Source organism: Oncorhynchus clarkii, chromosome 17 (genome assembly GCF_045791955.1).
Source record: "Oncorhynchus clarkii lewisi isolate Uvic-CL-2024 chromosome 17, UVic_Ocla_1.0, whole genome shotgun sequence".
Lineage (NCBI taxonomy): Eukaryota > Metazoa > Chordata > Actinopteri > Salmoniformes > Salmonidae > Oncorhynchus > Oncorhynchus clarkii.
The window spans coordinates 9,531,968-9,549,879 of NC_092163.1; the positions used below are offsets into that span (position 1 = coordinate 9,531,968).

Here is a 17,912-nt window from a genome sequence, read left to right on the forward strand (position 1 = left end):
GTGTGTATAGTGTATAGTGTATAGTGTATAGTGTGTATAGTGTATAGTGTATAGTGTGTAGTGTATAGTGTATAGTGTGTATAGTGTATAGTGTATAGTGTATAGTGTGTATAGTGTATAGTGTATAGTGTATAGTGTATAGTGTGTATAGTGTGTATAGTGTATAGTGTATAGTGTGTAGTGTATAGTGTATAGTGTGTATAGTGTATAGTGTATAGTGTATAGTGTGTATAGTGTGTATAGTGTATGTATAGTGTATAGTGTATAGTGTATAGTGTGTAGTGTATAGTGTATAGTGTATAGTGTATAGTGTGTAGTGTGTAGTGTATAGTGTGTAGTGTATAGTGTATAGTGTATAGTGTGTAGTGTATAGTGTATAGTGTATAGTGTATAGTATAGTGTGTAGTGTATAGTGTAGTGTGTAGTGTATAGTGTATAGTGTATAGTGTGTATAGTGTATAGTGTATAGTGTATAGTGTATAGTGTGTAGTGTATAGTGTATAGTGTATAGTGTATAGTGTATAGTGTATAGTGTGTAGTGTATAGTATAGTGTATAGTGTATAGTGTATAGTGTATAGTGTATGTATAGTGTATAGTGTATAGTGTATAGTGTATAGTGTGTATAGTGTATAGTGTATAGTGTATAGTGTGTAGTGTATAGTGTATAGTGTATAGTATAGTGTATAGTGTATAGTGTATAGTGTATAGTGTATAGTGTATGTATAGTGTATAGTGTGTAGTGTGTAGTGTATAGTGTATAGTGTATAGTGTGTAGTGTATAGTGTATAGTGTATAGTGTATAGTATATAGTGTATAGTGTATAGTGTGTAGTGTATAGTGTATAGTGTGTAGTGTATAGTGTATAGTGTATAGTATAGTGTATAGTGTATAGTGTATAGTGTATAGTGTGTAGTGTGTAGTGTGTAGTGTATAGTGTATAGTGTATAGTGTGTAGTGTATAGTGTATAGTGTATAGTGTGTAGTGTATAGTGTATAGTGTGTAGTGTATAGTGTGTAGTGTATAGTGTATAGTGTATAGTGTGTAGTGTATAGTGTATAGTGTATAGTGTGTAGTGTGTAGTGTATAGTGTATAGTGTATAGTGTGTAGTGTATAGTGTGTAGTGTATAGTGTGTAGTGTATAGTGTATAGTGTGTAGTGTATAGTGTATAGTGTATAGTGTATAGTGTATAGTGTATAGTGTGTAGTGTATAGTGTATAGTGTATAGTGTGTAGTGTATAGTGTGTATATAGTATAGTGTATAGTGTATAGTGTATAGTGTATAGTGTATAGTGTATAGTGTATAGTGTGTAGTGTATAGTGTGTATATAGTATAGTGTATAGTGTGTAGTGTATAGTGTATAGTGTATAGTGTATAGTGTATAGTGTATAGTGTGTAGTGTATAGTGTGTATATAGTATAGTGTATAGTGTGTAGTGTATAGTGTGTATATAGTATAGTGTATAGTGTAGTGTATAGTGTGTATAGTGTATAGTGTGTAGTGTATAGTGTGTAGTGTATAGTGTATAGTGTATAGTGTGTATAGTGTGTAGTGTATAGTGTATAGTGTATAGTGTATAGTGTGTAGTGTATAGTGTATAGTGTATAGTGTGTAGTGTATAGTGTGTATATAGTATAGTGTATAGTGTGTAGTGTATAGTGTGTATATAGTATAGTGTATAGTGTAGTGTATAGTGTGTATAGTGTATAGTGTGTAGTGTATAGTGTATAGTGTATAGTGTATAGTGTATAGTGTATAGTGTATAGTGTGTAGTGTATAGTGTGTATAGTGTATAGTGTGTAGTGTATAGTGTGTAGTGTATAGTGTGTAGTGTATAGTGTATAGTGTATAGTGTGTAGTGTATAGTATATAGTGTATAGTGTATAGTGTATAGTGTGTAGTGTGTAGTGTATAGTGTGTAGTGTGTATAGTGTATAGTGTATAGTGTATAGTGTGTAGTGTATAGTGTATAGTGTATAGTGTATAGTGTATAGTGTATAGTGTATAGTGTGTATAGTGTGTAGTGTGTATAGTGTATAGTGTATAGTGTATAGTGTATAGTGTATAGTGTGTATAGTGTGTAGTGTGTATAGTGTATAGTGTATAGTGTATAGTGTATAGTGTATAGTGTATAGTGTATAGTGTATAGTGTGTATAGTGTATAGTGTATAGTGTATAGTGTATAGTGTATAGTGTATAGTGTGTAGTGTATAGTGTAGTGTGTAGTGTATAGTGTATAGTGTATAGTGTGTAGTGTGTATAGTGTATAGTGTATAGTGTATAGTGTGTAGTGTATAGTGTATAGTGTATAGTGTGTATAGTGTATAGTGTATAGTATATAGTGTATAGTGTATAGTGTATAGTGTGTAGTGTATAGTGTAGTGTGTCTGGACAGCACAACATATTTCTGGGAAGTCTCTTTCAGAGGACATGATTGGAAACATTTGTATTTGTGATTTATCTCCACGATCAACATGGACATGCTGCCACACATATTACACTAACTAGACAGCAGGCAGGCAGGCAGGCGCACACCAGCCGACTGTCATAGTCCTTCTATCCTTCTCAGCATCCAACCCTCAAACACTCAATTACCATCTACCAGACCCCCCACCCCTCCCTCCCTCCATCTCTCCATCCCAGAGTGTTAGTTGAAGTGGTAGTAGTCAACTCCTCTCCTCTCCATCTCTACATCTCAGAGTGTTAGTTGAAGTGGTAGTAGTCAACTCCTCTCCATCTCTCCATCCCAGAGTGTTAGTTGAAGTGGTAGTAGTCAACTCCTCTCCTCTCCATCTCTACATCCCAGAGTGCTAGTTGAAGTGGTAGTAGTCAACTCCCCTCCTCTCCATCTCTACATCCCAGAGTGTTAGTTGAAGTGGTAGTAGTCAACTCCTCTCCATCTCTATATCCCAGAGTGTTAGTTGAAGTGGTAGTAGTCAACTCCCCTCCTCTCCATCTCTACATCCCAGAGTGTTAGTTGAAGTGGTAGTAGTCAACTCCTCTCCATCTCTACATCTCAGAGTGTTAGTTGAAGTGGTAGTAGTCAACTCCCCTCCTCTCCATCTCTCCATCCCAGAGTGTTAGTTGAAGTGGTAGTAGTCAACTCCCCTCCTCTCCATCTCTACATCCCAGAGTGTTAGTTGAAGTGGTAGTAGTCAACTCCTCTCCATCTCTACATCCCAGAGTGTTAGTTGAAGTGGTAGTAGTCAACTCCCCTCCTCTCCATCTCTACATCCCAGAGTGTTATTTGAAGTGGTAGTAGTCAACTCCCCTCCTCTCCATCTCTACATCCCAGAGTGTTAGTTGAAGTGGTAGTAGTCAACTCCCCTCCTCTCCATCTCTACATCTCAGAGTGTTAGTTGAAGTGGTAGTAGTCAACTCCCCTCCATCTCTACATCCCAGAGTGCTAGTGGAAGTGGTAGTAGTCCCCTCCTCTCCATCTCTACATCCCAGAGTGCTAGTGGAAGTGGTAGTAGTCAACTCCTCTCCATCTCTACATCCCAGAGTGTTAGTTGAAGTGGTAGTAGTCAACTCCCCTCCTCTCCATCTCTACATCCCAGAGTGCTAGTGGAAGTGGTAGTAGTCAACTCCCCTCCTCTCCACATCTCAGAGTGTTAGTTGAAGTGGTAGTAGTCAACTCCTTCTTCCAGATGGAGAGACTTCAGGTTTTCCTCAAACACTCCTCCGGTCATGTCCTGGGAGGACGAAATGACAGAACATGAAAAGAGTGAGAGTGAGGAGGAGATGCTGGTCATCGCTCTAATTATCATCAACGCCCAATGTCAGTCTCATACTTCCTGTCTGTAGGTGAGGTCACTTCCTGTTTTGAGTTATCTCTGGCATCTGATTGGTCAACAGTTAAAGAGATAAGGACCAGGGTTGGGGCCAGTTCCAATTCATTTCCAGTCAATTCAGAATTCCAGATGTTCATTGAAAATGGAATTTAAATGGAATTAAACCCAATCCGGTACTTGTAACATATGGGTGTGTTTAACAAATTCATTGTGTGATTGGCTCCAGTTGTGTGTGTGTGTGAGAGAGATTGAGTCCAGGTCCCAGTGTCCTCTGACTGAATAATCACTGAGTCCCATAATTGGCCAATTAGAAGCTCTGGGAGGCAGGGCCAGTCGATTAGCTGTCTGCAGCTCATAATTAGATAAACACAACATTAACTGTCTGTCTGCCTGGGCTGGCCAACAGAGTATGTGTGTGTGTGTGTGTGTGTTTTCTAAACCCAGAGGCAATTCAATTCCCCAGTTAAAGGATCACCAAATAACTTTTAGGAAGGGTTTATAACTGTTGAATATATATATATATATATATGTATATTATACCCTGTCTGGTTGTTATATATTTATATTATACCCTGTCTGGTTGTTATATATTTATATTATACCCTGTCTGGTTGTTATATATTTATATTATACCCTGTCTGGTTGTTATATATTTATATTATACCCTGTCTGGTTGTTATATATTTATATTATACCCTGTCTGGTTGTTATATATATATATATTATACCCTGTCTGGTTGTTATATATTTATATTATACCCTGTCTGGTTGTTATATATTTATAGTATACCCTGTCTGGTTGTTATATATTTATATTATACCCTGTCTGGTTGTTATATATTTATATTATACCCTGTCTGGTTGTTATATATTTATATTATACCCTGTCTGGTTGTTATATATTTATATTATACCCTGTCTGGTTGTTATATATATATATTATACCCTGTCTGGTTGTTACTAAGGCTTTATAACTGTTATATATTTATATTATACCCTGTCTGGTTGTTATATATTTATATTATACCCTGTCTGGTTGTTATATATTTATATTATACCCTGTCTGGTTGTTACTAAGGCTTCATAACTGTTATATATTTATATTATACCCTGTCTGGTTGTTACTAAGGCTTCATAACTGTTATATATTATATTATACCCTGTCTGGTTGTTATATATTTATATTATACCCTGTCTGGTTGTTATATATCTATATTATACCCTGTCTGGTTGTTACTAAGGCTTTATAACTGTTATATATTTATATTATAACCTGTCTGGTTGTTATATATTTATATTATACCCTGTCTGGTTGTTATATATTATATTATACCCTGTCTGGTTGTTATATATGTATATTATACCCTGTCTGGTTGTTATATATTTATATTATACCCTGTCTGGTTGTTATATATTTATAGTATAACCTGTCTGGTTGTTACTAAGGCTTTATAACTGTTATATATTTATATTATACCCTGTCTGGTTGTTATATATTTATATTATACCCTGTCTGGTTGTTATATATTTATATTATACCCTGTCTGGTTGTTACTAAGGCTTCATAACTGTTATATATTTATATTATACCCTGTCTGGTTGTTACTAAGGCTTCATAACTGTTATATATTATATTATACCCTGTCTGGTTGTTATATATTTATATTATACCCTGTCTGGTTGTTATATATCTATATTATACCCTGTCTGGTTGTTACTAAGGCTTTATAACTGTTATATATTTATATTATAACCTGTCTGGTTGTTATATATTTATATTATACCCTGTCTGGTTGTTATATATTTATAGTATAACCTGTCTGGTTGTTACTAAGGCTTTATAACTGTTATATATTTATATTATACCCTGTCTGGTTGTTATATATTTATATTATACCCTGTCTGGTTGTTATATATTTATATTATACCCTGTCTGGTTGTTACTAAGGCTTCATAACTGTTATATATTTATATTATACCCTGTCTGGTTGTTATATATTTATATTATACCCTGTCTGGTTGTTATATGTTTATATTAAACCCTGTCTGGTTGTTATATATTTATATTATACCCTGTCTGGTTGTTATATGTTTATATTAAACCCTGTCTGGTTGTTATATATTTATAATATACCCTGTCTGGTTGTTATATATTATATTATACCCTGTCTGGTTGTTATATATCTATATTATACCCTGTCTGGTTGTTACTAAGGCTTTATAACTGTTATATATTTATATTATACCCTGTCTGGTTGTTATATATTTATATTATACCCTGTCTGGTTGTTATATATTTATATTATACCCTGTCTGGTTGTTATATATTATACCCTGTCTGGTTGTTATATATTATACCCTGTCTGGTTGTTATATATTATACCCTGTCTGGTTGTTATATATTATATTATATCCTGTCTGGTTGTTATATATTATATTATACCCTATATTATATTATACCCTGTCTGGTTGTTATATATTATATTATACCCTGTCTGGTTGTTATATATTATACCCTGTCTGGTTGTTATATATTATATTATACCCTGTCTGGTTGTTATATATTATATTATACCCTGTCTGGTTGTTATATATTATACCCTGTCTGGTTGTTATATATTATATTATAACCTGTCTGGTTGTTATATATATTTATATTATACCCTGTCTGGTTGTTATATATTTATATTATACCCTGTCTGGTTGTTATATATTTATATTATACCCTGTCTGGTTGTTATATGTTTATATTATACCCTGTCTGGTTGTTATATGTTATATTATACCCTGTCTGGTTGTTATATATTTATATTATACCCTGTCTGGTTGTTATATATTATATTATACCCTGTCTGGTTGTTATATATTTATATTATACCCTGTCTGGTTGTTATATATTTATATTATACCCTGTCTGGTTGTTACTAAGGCTTTATAACTGTTATATATTTATATTATACCCTGTCTGGTTGTTATATATTTATAGTATACCCTGTCTGGTTGTTATATATTTATATTATACCCTGTCTGGTTGTTATATATTTATATTATACCCTGTCTGGTTGTTACTAAGGCTTTATAACTGTTATATATTTATATTATACCCTGTCTGGTTGTTATATATTTATATTATACCCTGTCTGGTTGTTATATATTTATATTATACCCTGTCTGGTTGTTATATGTTTATATTATACCCTGTCTGGTTGTTACTAAGGCTTTATAACTGTTATATATTTATATTATACCCTGTCTGGTTGTTATATATTTATATTATACCCTGTCTGGTTGTTATATATTTATATTATACCCTGTCTGGTTGTTACTAAGGCTTTATAACTGTTATATATTTATATTATACCCTGTCTGGTTGTTATATATTTATATTATACCCTGTCTGGTTGTTATATATTTATATTATACCCTGTCTGGTTGTTATATGTTTATATTATACCCTGTCTGGTTGTTACTAAGGCTTTATAACTGTTATATATTTATATTATACCCTGTCTGGTTGTTATATATTTATATTATACCCTGTCTGGTTGTTATATATTTATATTATACCCTGTCTGGTTGTTATATGTTTATATTATACCCTGTCTGGTTGTTACTAAGGCTTTATAACTGTTATATATTTATATTATACCCTGTCTGGTTGTTATATATTTATATTATACCCTGTCTGGTTGTTATATATTTATATTATACCCTGTCTGGTTGTTACTAAGGCTTTATAACTGTTATATATTTATATTATACCCTGTATGGTTGTTATATATTTATATTATACCCTGTCTGGTTGTTATATATTTATATTATACCCTGTCTGGTTGTTATATGTTTATATTATACCCTGTCTGGTTGTTATATGTTTATATTATACCCTGTCTGGTTGTTATATATTATATTATACCCTGTCTGGTTGTTATATGTTTATATTATACCCTGTCTGGTTGTTATATATTATATTATACCCTGTCTGGTTGTTATATATTTATAGTATACCCTGTCTGGTTGTTATATATTATATTATACCCTGTCTGGTTGTTATATATTTATATTATACCCTGTCTGGTTGTTATATATTTATATTATACCCTGTCTGGTTGTTATATATTTATATTATACCCTGTCTGGTTGTTATATATTATATTATATCCTGTCTGATTGTTATATATTTATATTATACCCTGTCTGGTTGTTATATATTATATTATACCCTGTCTGGTTGTTATATATTTATATTATACCCTGTCTGGTTGTTATATATTTATATAAAACGCTGGTTAAAGAGGGTGTGTGAAGGTGAGCGCCGGTCAAAGTATCAGTGAGGTAAAAAAGATTGTTCTGCAGTCAAAGATCAGCAGGCTGTGTACGTGTGTGTACGTGTGTGTGTGTGTGTGTGTGTGTGTGTGTGTGTGTGTGTGCCAGGGCACACGCCCTAGCTCATTATACCATTAGCAGAGATTACCGACCTGGCGGAGATACGATCTGGAACAACGAACAACAGGACACACAGACGCACACACACTTTCTCCACTCACCAGCTTGACACAGATGATGTAGGGTGGAGAGGCATCTCTGTAGTGCAGTACAGGGATCTGAGGCTTGGGCCTCTCCTGGGAGGAAGACAGGAGGAACAACGAGGAGAGGAAAAGGACACAAACATAATAACATGGTTAGGACTTCTCCTCCTATGGTAGTTTGGTTCTAGAGTGTTGTGGTATCTATGGTAGTTTGGTTCTAGAGTGTTGTGGTATCTATGGTAGTTTGGTTCTAGAGTGTTGTGGTATCTATGGTAGTTTGGTTCTAGAGTGTTGTGGTATCTATGGTAGTTTGGTTCTAGAGTGTTGTGGTATCTATGGTAGTTTGGTTCTAGAGTGTTGTGGTATCTATGGTAGTTTGGTTCTAGAGTGTTGTGGTATCTATGGTAGTTTGGTTCTAGAGTGTTGTGGTATCTATGGTAGTTTGATTCTAGAGTGTTGTGGTATCTATGGTAGTTTGGTTCTAGAGTGTTGTGGTATCTATGGTTCTAGAGTGTAGGGTCTCACCTTGGACTCCTCATAGGTGTAGAAGCCTTTCTTGATCTTATTCTCGTCCACGTCGCAGAACGCTCGAACCTGACCAACACACACACAAACCGCTGTTTGTAAATGTATGTACACACACTATTAAGGTCAACATCTGTCGTTCTGCCCCTGAGCAAGGCAGTTAACCCACTGTTCCCCGGGTGCTGAAGACGTGATGTCGATTAAGGCAGCCCCCCACACCTCTGATTCAGCCCCCGACACCTCTGATTCAGCCCCCCACACCTCTGATTCAGCCCCCCACACCTCTGATTCAGCCCCCGACACCTCTGATTCAGCCCCCGACACCTCTGATTCAGCCCCCCACACCTCTGATTCAGCCCCCCACACCTCTGATTCAGCCCCCCACACCTCTGATTCAGCCCCCCACACCTCTGATTCAGCCCCCCACACCTCTGATTCAGTCCACCACACCTCTGATTCAGTCCACCACACCTGGTGTATCAGTCAGTGTAACAGTAGATTGTGATCCACAACCCATTATGACCAGTTGGGACCAGCTGGCTCCTCCTACTACAGTGTCTCAACACAGAGTGTCCCAAAATGCATCCTATTCCCTATACAGTGCACTACTTTTGACCAAATCGGATCCTATTATTGCACTAAATGACAACAGCTCCATGTTGTCATGATGGATCAGAGGACACAGGATAAACAGCTCCATGTTGTCATGATGGATCAGAGGACACAGCTCCATGTTGTCATGATGGATCAGAGGACACAGGATAAACAGCTCCATATTGTCATGATGGATCAGAGGACACAGGATAAACAGCTCCATGTTGTCATGATGGATCAGAGGACACAGCTCCATGTTGTCATGATGGATCAGAGGAACAGGATAAACAGCTCCATGTTGTCATGACGGATCAGAGGACACAGCTCCATGTTGTCATGATGGATCAGAGGACACAGGATAAACAGCTCCGTGTTGTCATGACGGATCAGAGGACACAGCTCCATGTTGTCAAGACGGATCAGAGGACACAGGATAAACAGCTCCATGTTGTCATGACGGATCAGAGGACACATGATAAACAGCTCCATGTTGTCATGACGGATCAGAGGACACAGGATAAACAGCTCCATGTTGTCATGATGGATCAGAGAACACAGGATAAACAGCTCCATGTTGTCATGACGGATGAGAGGACACAGGATAAACAGCTCCATGTTGTCATGATGGATCAGAGGACACAGGATCAACAGCTCCATGTTGTCATGACGGATCAGAGGACACAGGATAAACAGCTCCATGTTGTCATGACGGATCAGAGGACACAGGATAAACAGATCCATGTTGTCATGACGGATCAGAGGACAGCTCCATGTTGTCATGATGGATCAGAGGACACAGGATAAACAGCTCCATATTGTCATGATGGATCAGAGGACACAGGATAAACAGCTCCATGTTGTCATGACGGATCAGAGGACAGCTCCATGTTGTCATGATGGATCAGAGGACACAGGATAAACAGCTCCATGTTGTCATGATGGATCAGAGGACAGCTCCATGTTGTCATGATGGATCAGAGGACACAGGATCAACAGCTCCATGTTGTCATGACGGATCAGAGGACACAGGATAAACAGCTCCATGTTGTCATGACGGATCAGAGGACACAGGATAAACAGCTCCATGTTGTCATGATGGATAGGAGGACACGGGATAAAGGATAATTGAACCTACAAACAGATCTAAGGTCAGCACTGTGTTCTGGGGAGGAGGGTCACCTGATCCTACCAATCAGAGAGTATTGACTGTGGAAGATGCAACCTAATTGGCTATTGAGAGTTTTGTTAACCTCTCCTGATTGGCTATTAAGTGTTGCATAACCTTTTGCGATTGGCTGTTGAAAAGGTACATACCTTCTTCTGATTGGAGGAACTGAGGCAGCGGTATAGTTTCCGGCCCTGTTTCCCAGCATTCCATATGGTGAAGGATTCCCATTGGTTGATAACTCTCTCCTGGAGGAAGGCCACACGGAGGTTCCAAATGGTTTCCCTGGAGACCGGAGGACAGAGGAGGAGTTACAGACATGGACCACACACACACGCACACACACCTAGAACAACAGCCTGATAGTTATCATATGGAGACATTAGTGAGCTCTTCCTCTGATGTGATGGTTTGACTAAAACACTGGGCCTCCATGACAAACAACCCTAATCCACCACCGTAAACCATGGTTCTAGTCAAATACACACACACACATATTCACACACACACATCAATTAAACACATACACACACACCAAATACACTGTGCATGGGTGGTCCCCATATTGCTTCCTTTAGCAGTTTTACTGATGCTTTGATTTAGGGGGACCTAGATTAACACATAGAAATATATACAAACACACACACACACACACACACACACACACACACGATATGTAATCGTAGAGGGATTGACTCAGAAGTGTGAAGTGTCTGGAGAGTTAAGATGGTAGAAAAGAGAAACAGAGAGAGTGAGAGACAGAGGGAGAAGTTAAGTGAGAGATAACAGATGGAGCTGGAAGTAAGACTGATAGACAAATAGAAAGAGAAAGGAGAGGGAGGAGAGGGAGGAGAGAGGGAGGAGAGGGAGGAGAGAGGGAGGAGAGAGGGAGGAGAGAGGGAAGAGAGGGAGGAGAGGGAGGAGAGAGGGATGAGAGAGGGAAGAGAGAGAGGGAAGAGAGAGGGAGGAGAGGAGAGAGGGAAGAGAGAGGGAAGAGAGAGGGAGGAGAGAGGGAGGAGAAGAAGTGAGAGATAACAGAAGGAGCTGGAAATAAGACTAGATAGACAAATAGAAAGAGAAAGGAGAGGGAGGAGAGGGAAGAGAGAGGGAGGAGAGAGGGAAGAGAGGGAGGAGAGAGGGAAGAGAGGGAGGAGAGAGGGAGGAGAGAGGGAAGAGAGAGGGAGGAGAGAGGGAAGAGAGAGGGAAGAGAGGGAGGAGAGAGGGAGGAGAGGAGAGAGGGAAGAGAGAGGGAAGAGAGAGGGAAGAGAGGTAGGAGAGAGGGAGGAGAAGAAGTTAAGTGAGAGATAACAGGAGCTGGAAATAAGACTAGATAGATAAATAGAAAGAGAAAGGAGAGGGAGGAGAGAGGAGAGAGGGAAGAGAGAGGGAAGAGAGAGAGAAGAGCGAGAGAATAGAAGAGGGAGGAGAGAGGGAGGAGAGGAGAGAGGGAGGAGAGAGGGAGGAGAGAGGGAAGAGAGGAGAGAGGGAGGAGAGAGGGAGGAGAGGAGAGAGGGAGGAGAGAGGGGAAAAGGGAGGAGAGAGGGAGATAAGTTAAGTGAGAGATAACAGAAGGAGCTGGAAATAAGATTGATAGACAAATAGAAAGAGAAAGGAGAGGGAGGAGAGAGGGAAGAGAGAGGGAAGAGAGAGGGAAGAGAGAGGGAGGAGAGAGGGAGGAGAGAGGGAAGAGAGGAGAGAGGGAGGAGAGAGGGAAGAGAGAGGGAAGAGAGAGGGAAGAGAGGGAGGAGAGAGGGAGGAGAGAGGGAAGAGAGGGAGGAGAGGGAGGAGAGAGGGAGGAGAGAGGGAAGAGAGAGAGGGAAGAGAGAGGGAGGAGAGAGGGAAGAGAGGATGATTTGTGAAGGAGTAGATGGTGACAGCGCGTCAACAAGGTTAGATATACGATGGACAGATGGAAGGAAGGAAGGAAGGAGTGAAAACAGGAACGAGGGGATGAGAGGGAGGAGGTTATGAGGGAGGAGGTTATGAGGGAAGGGAAGGAGAGGTCTTCCCTATCAGAGTATTTACAGAAACAGGCTTTCCGCTTCGCGTGTCCTACGTGTGTGTGTCGCTATAGAGGTTGGAAAGGGCAACACACACACACGCACACACACACGCACACACGCGAGGCTAGGGAATTCCAGAGCTGAGTGTGTGTGTCCAGGGATGAGGCTCAGGAAGGGGTCAGCTGAACAGCTGTGTGTAGCTGGAGGACATGTTGTGTGTGTGTGTGTGTGTGTGTGTGTGTAAGCGTGGCTGTGTGTGCATGTCTTACTCCAGGACAGAGTGTGTAGCAGCTTGTTGATGGTAGCGGTAGACTAGTAAACACTGGTCCACTCTGACCACACCTCCTCCCTGACCAACACTCTGATAGAACCACAACAGATCCTCTGGAACTCCCTGGAGAGGAGAGATGAGAGAGGAGAGGACAGGAGAGGAGAGAGAGGAGAGGACAGGAGAGGAGAGATGAGAGAGGAGAGGAGAGAGAGGAGAGGACAGGAGAGGAGAGATGAGAGAGGAGAGGACAGGAGAGGAGAGAAGAAGAGGACAGTAGAGAAGAAGAGAAAAGAGGACAGGAGAGAAGAAGAGGACAGGAGAGAAGAAGAGGACAGGAGAGAAGAAGAGAGAAGAGGACAGGAGAGAAGAAGAGGACAGGAGAGAAGAAGAGGACAGGAGAGAAGAAGAGAGAAGAGGACAGGAAAGAAGAAGAGGACAGGAAAGAAGAAGAGGACAGGAAAGAAGAGAGAAGAGGACAGGAGAGAAGACAGGAGAGAAGAATAGAGAAGAGGACAGGAGAGAAGAAGAGGACAGGAGAGAAGAAGAGAGAAGAGGACAGGAGAGAAGAAGACAGGAGAGAAGAATAGAGAAGAGGACAGGAAAGAAGAAGAGGACAGGAAAGAAGAGAGAAGAGGACAGGAGAGAAGACAGGAGAGAAGAATAGAGAAGAGGACAGGAGAGAAGAAGAGGACAGGAGAGAAGAAGAGGACAGGAAAGAAGAAGAGGACAGGAGAGAAGAAGAGAAGAGGACAGGAGAGAAGAAGAGAAGAGGAGAGGAGAGAAGAAGAGGACAGGAGAGAAGAAGAGAGCGGAAAGAGGGTGATGAGGGAGGAGGTGGTAGAGAAGGGAAGAGTGAGGTCACACATTATTCAAATGGATTTGTGCTCTAACGTTGGACAAATTAGAGGAGTCCTCATGCAGTCTTGTGCTTGCACTTCTTGACCCCTAACCCCTGAGCACACCTGAAAGGGAAGTCCCCCCTTGAAAGACTGGGTGGACCCACTGTTCAAATCAATCAAATCTGCATAAGTGGTCGGTTTTAGATTCTAAATTTGACTTGCGTGGACAGCTTTTAGGGGTGGAGTCTCACCTTGCCGCCCTCGTCAAAGGTTCCGACCCGCTGGAACCAATCCCTGGAGCAGAACCATGTTGGCATGATGACCGTAGGGCCGTGAGAGGTGTACACCTGAGAGAGGGGAGACACACACACACTCAGGGGCGCCGGACTGCTTGAGGATCCAGTGACTAGACAGCAGTGAGATATCAACACCCTGCTAGAGAGACTAGAGAGCAGTGAGATATCAACACCCTGCTAGAGAGAGACTAGAGAGCAGTGAGATATCAACACCCTGCTAGAGAGACTAGAGAGCAGTGAGATATCAACACCCTGTTAGAGATACTAGAGAGCAGTGAGATATCAACACCCTGCTAGAGAGACTAGAGAGCAGTGAGATATCAACACCCTGCTAGAGAGAGACTAGAGAGCAGTGAGATATCAACACCCTGCTAGAGAGACTAGAGAGCAGTGAGATATCAACACCCCGTTAGAGATACTAGAGAGCAGTGAGATATCAACACCCTGCTAGAGATACTAGAGAGCAGTGAGATATCAACACCCTGCTAGAGAGACTAGACAGCAGTGAGATATCAACACCCTGCTAGAGAGAGACTAGAGAGCAGTGAGATATCAACACCCTGCTAGAGAGACTAGAGAGCAGTGAGATATCAACACCCTGCTAGAGAGACTAGACAGCAGTGAGATATCAACACCCTGCTAGAGTGACTAGACAGCAGTGAGATATCAACACCCTGCTAGAGAGACTAGAGAGCAGTGAGATATCAACACCCTGCTAGAGAGACTAGAGAGCAGTGAGATATCAACACCCTGCTAGAGAGAGACTAGAGAGCAGTGAGATATCAACACCCTGCTAGAGAGACTAGAGAGCAGTGAGATATCAACACCCTGCTAGAGAGAGACTAGAGAGCAGTGAGATATCAACACCCTGCTAGAGAGAGACTAGAGAGCAGTGAGATATCAACACCCTGCTAGAGAGACTAGAGAGCAGTGAGATATCAACACCCTGCTAGAGAGAGACTAGAGAGCAGTGAGATATCAACACCCTGCTAGAGAGAGACTAGAGAGCAGTGAGATATCAACACCCTGCTAGAGAGAGACTAGAGAGCAGTGAGATATCAACACCCTGCTAGAGAGACTAGAGAACAGTGAGATATCAACACCCTGCTAGAGAGACTAGAGAGCAGTGAGATATCAACACCCTGCTAGAGAGACTAGAGAGCAGTGAGATATCAACACCCTGCTAGAGAGACTAGAGAGCAGTGAGATATCAACACCCTGCTAGAGAGACTAGAGAGCAGTGAGATATCAACACCCTGCTAGAGAGACTAGAGAGCAGTGAGATATCAACACCCTGCTAGAGATACTAGAGAGCAGTGAGATATCAACACCCTGCTAGAGATACTAGAGAGCAGTGAGATATCAACACCATGCTAGAGATACTAGAGAGCAGTGAGATATCAACACCCTGCTAGAGAGAGACTAGAGAGCAGTGAGATATCAACACCCTGCTAGAGAGACTAGAGAGCAGTGAGATATCAACACCCTGCTAGAGAGACTAGAGAGCAGTGAGATATCAACACCCTGCTAGAGAGAGACTAGAGAGCAGTGAGATATCAACACCCTGCTAGAGATACTAGAGAGCAGTGAGATATCAACACCCTGCTAGAGAGAGACTTGAGAGCAGTGAGATATCAACACCCTGCTAGAGATACTAGAGAGCAGTGAGATATCAACACCCTGCTAGAGAGACTAGAGAGCAGTGAGATATCAACACCCTGCTAGAGAGACTAGAGAGCAGTGAGATATCAACACCCTGCTAGAGAGCAGTGAGATATCAACACCCTGCTAGAGAGCAGTGAGATATCAACACCCTGCTAGAGAGACTAGAGAGTAGTGAGATATCAACACCCTGCTAGAGAGCAGTGAGATATCAACACCCTGCTAGAGAGACTAGAGAACAGTGAGATATCAACACCCTCCTAGAGAGAGACTAGAGAGCAGTGAGATATCAACACCCTGCTAGAGAGACTAGAGAGCAGTGAGATATCAACACCCTGCTAGAGATAGAGAGCAGTGAGATATCAACACCCTGTTAGAGATACTAGAGAGCAGTGAGATATCAACACCCTGCTAGAGAGACTAGAGAGCAGTGAGATATCAACACCCTGCTAGAGAGACTAGAGAGCAGTGAGATATCAACACCCTGTTAGATACTAGAGAGCAGTGAGATATCAACACCCTGCTAGAGAGACTAGAGAGCAGTGAGATATCAACACCCTGTTAGAGATACTAGAGAGCAGTGAGATATCAACACCCTGTTAGAGATACTAGAGAGCAGTGAGATATCAACACCCTGCTAGAGATACTAGAGAGCAGTGAGATATCAACACCCTGCTAGAGATACTAGAGAGCAGTGAGATATCAACACCCTGTTAGAGATACTAGAGAGCAGTGAGATATCAACACCCTGCTAGAGAGACTAGAGAGCAGTGAGATATCAACACCCTGCTAGAGAGATACTAGAGAGCAGTGAGATATCAACACCCTGCTAGAGAGATACTAGAGAGCAGTGAGATATCAACACCCTGCTAGAGAGACTAGAGAGCAGTGAGATATCAACACCCTGCTAGAGAGAGACTAGAGAGCAGTGAGATATCAACACCCTGATAGAGAGAGACTAGAGAGCAGTGAGATATCAACACCCTGTTAGAGATACTAGAGAGCAGTGAGATATCAACACCCTGTTAGAGATACTAGAGAGCAGTGAGATATCAACACCCTGTTAGAGATACTAGAGAGCAGTGAGATATCAACACCCTGTTAGAGATACTAGAGAGCAGTGAGATATCAACACCCTGCTAGAGAGACTAGAGAGCAGTGAGATATCAACACCCTGCTAGAGAGAGACTAGAGAGCAGTGAGATATCAACACCCTGCTAGAGAGAGACTAGAGAGCAGTGAGATATCAACACCCTGCTAGAGAGAGACTAGAGAGCAGTGAGATATCAACACCCTGTTAGAGATACTAGAGAGCAGTGAGATATCAACACCCTGTTAGAGATACTAGAGAGCAGTGAGATATCAACACCCTGTTAGAGATACTAGAGAGCAGTGAGATATCAACACCCTGTTAGAGATACTAGAGAGCAGTGAGATATCAACACCCTGCTAGAGATACTAGAGAGCAGTGAGATATCAACACCCTGCTAGAGATACTAGAGAGCAGTGAGATATCAACACCCTGCTAGAGAGACTAGAGAGCAGTGAGATATCAACACCCTGCTAGAGATACTAGAGAGCAATGAGATATCAACACCCTGCTAGAGATACTAGAGAGCAGTGAGATATCAACACCATGCTAGAGATACTAGAGAGCAGTGAGATATCAACACCCTGCTAGAGATACTAGAGAGCAGTGAGATATCAACACCCTGCTAGAGATACTAGAGAGCAGTGAGATATCAACACCCTGCTAGAGATACTAGAGAGCAGTGAGATATCAACACCCTGCTAGAGAGCAGTGAGATATCAACACCCTGCTAGAGATACTAGAGAGCAGTGAGATATCAACACCCTGCTAGAGAGACTAGAGAGCAGTGAGATATCAACACCCTGTTAGAGATACTAGAGAACAGTGAGATATCAACACCCTGTTAGAGATACTAGAGAGCAGTGAGATATCAACACCCTGTTAGAGATACTAGAGAGCAGTGAGATATCAACACCCTGTTAGAGATACTAGAGAGCAGTGAGATATCAACACCCTGCTAGAGATACTAGAGAGCAGTGAGATATCAACACCCTGCTAGAGATACTAGAGAGCAGTGAGATATCAACACCCTGCTAGAGATACTAGAGAGCAGTGAGATATCAACACCCTGCTAGAGAGACTAGAGAGCAGTGAGATATCAACACCCTGCTAGAGATACTAGAGAGCAGTGAGATATCAAC

General features: G+C 41.0%; 1 protein-coding gene across 1 annotated transcript in view; it reads right to left on the bottom strand.

Moving 5' to 3' along the window:
* Positions 1-3,598: 3,598 nt before the first annotated feature.
* The window catches only part of LOC139370226 (queuosine-tRNA galactosyltransferase-like), a 39,732-nt gene continuing 25,418 nt past the window's right edge, over positions 3,599-17,912 (bottom strand). Inside the window, exons 7-12 of the mRNA XM_071109580.1 lie at positions 13,974-14,069; positions 12,882-13,006; positions 10,759-10,894; positions 8,851-8,919; positions 8,344-8,418; positions 3,599-3,697 (exon numbers count right to left, since the gene is read on the bottom strand). Of these exons, the coding sequence (XP_070965681.1) occupies positions 3,617-3,697; positions 8,344-8,418; positions 8,851-8,919; positions 10,759-10,894; positions 12,882-13,006; positions 13,974-14,069 (582 nt within the window). The 3' untranslated portion in view covers positions 3,599-3,616. The remainder of the gene's footprint in view (positions 3,698-8,343; positions 8,419-8,850; positions 8,920-10,758; positions 10,895-12,881; positions 13,007-13,973; positions 14,070-17,912) is intronic.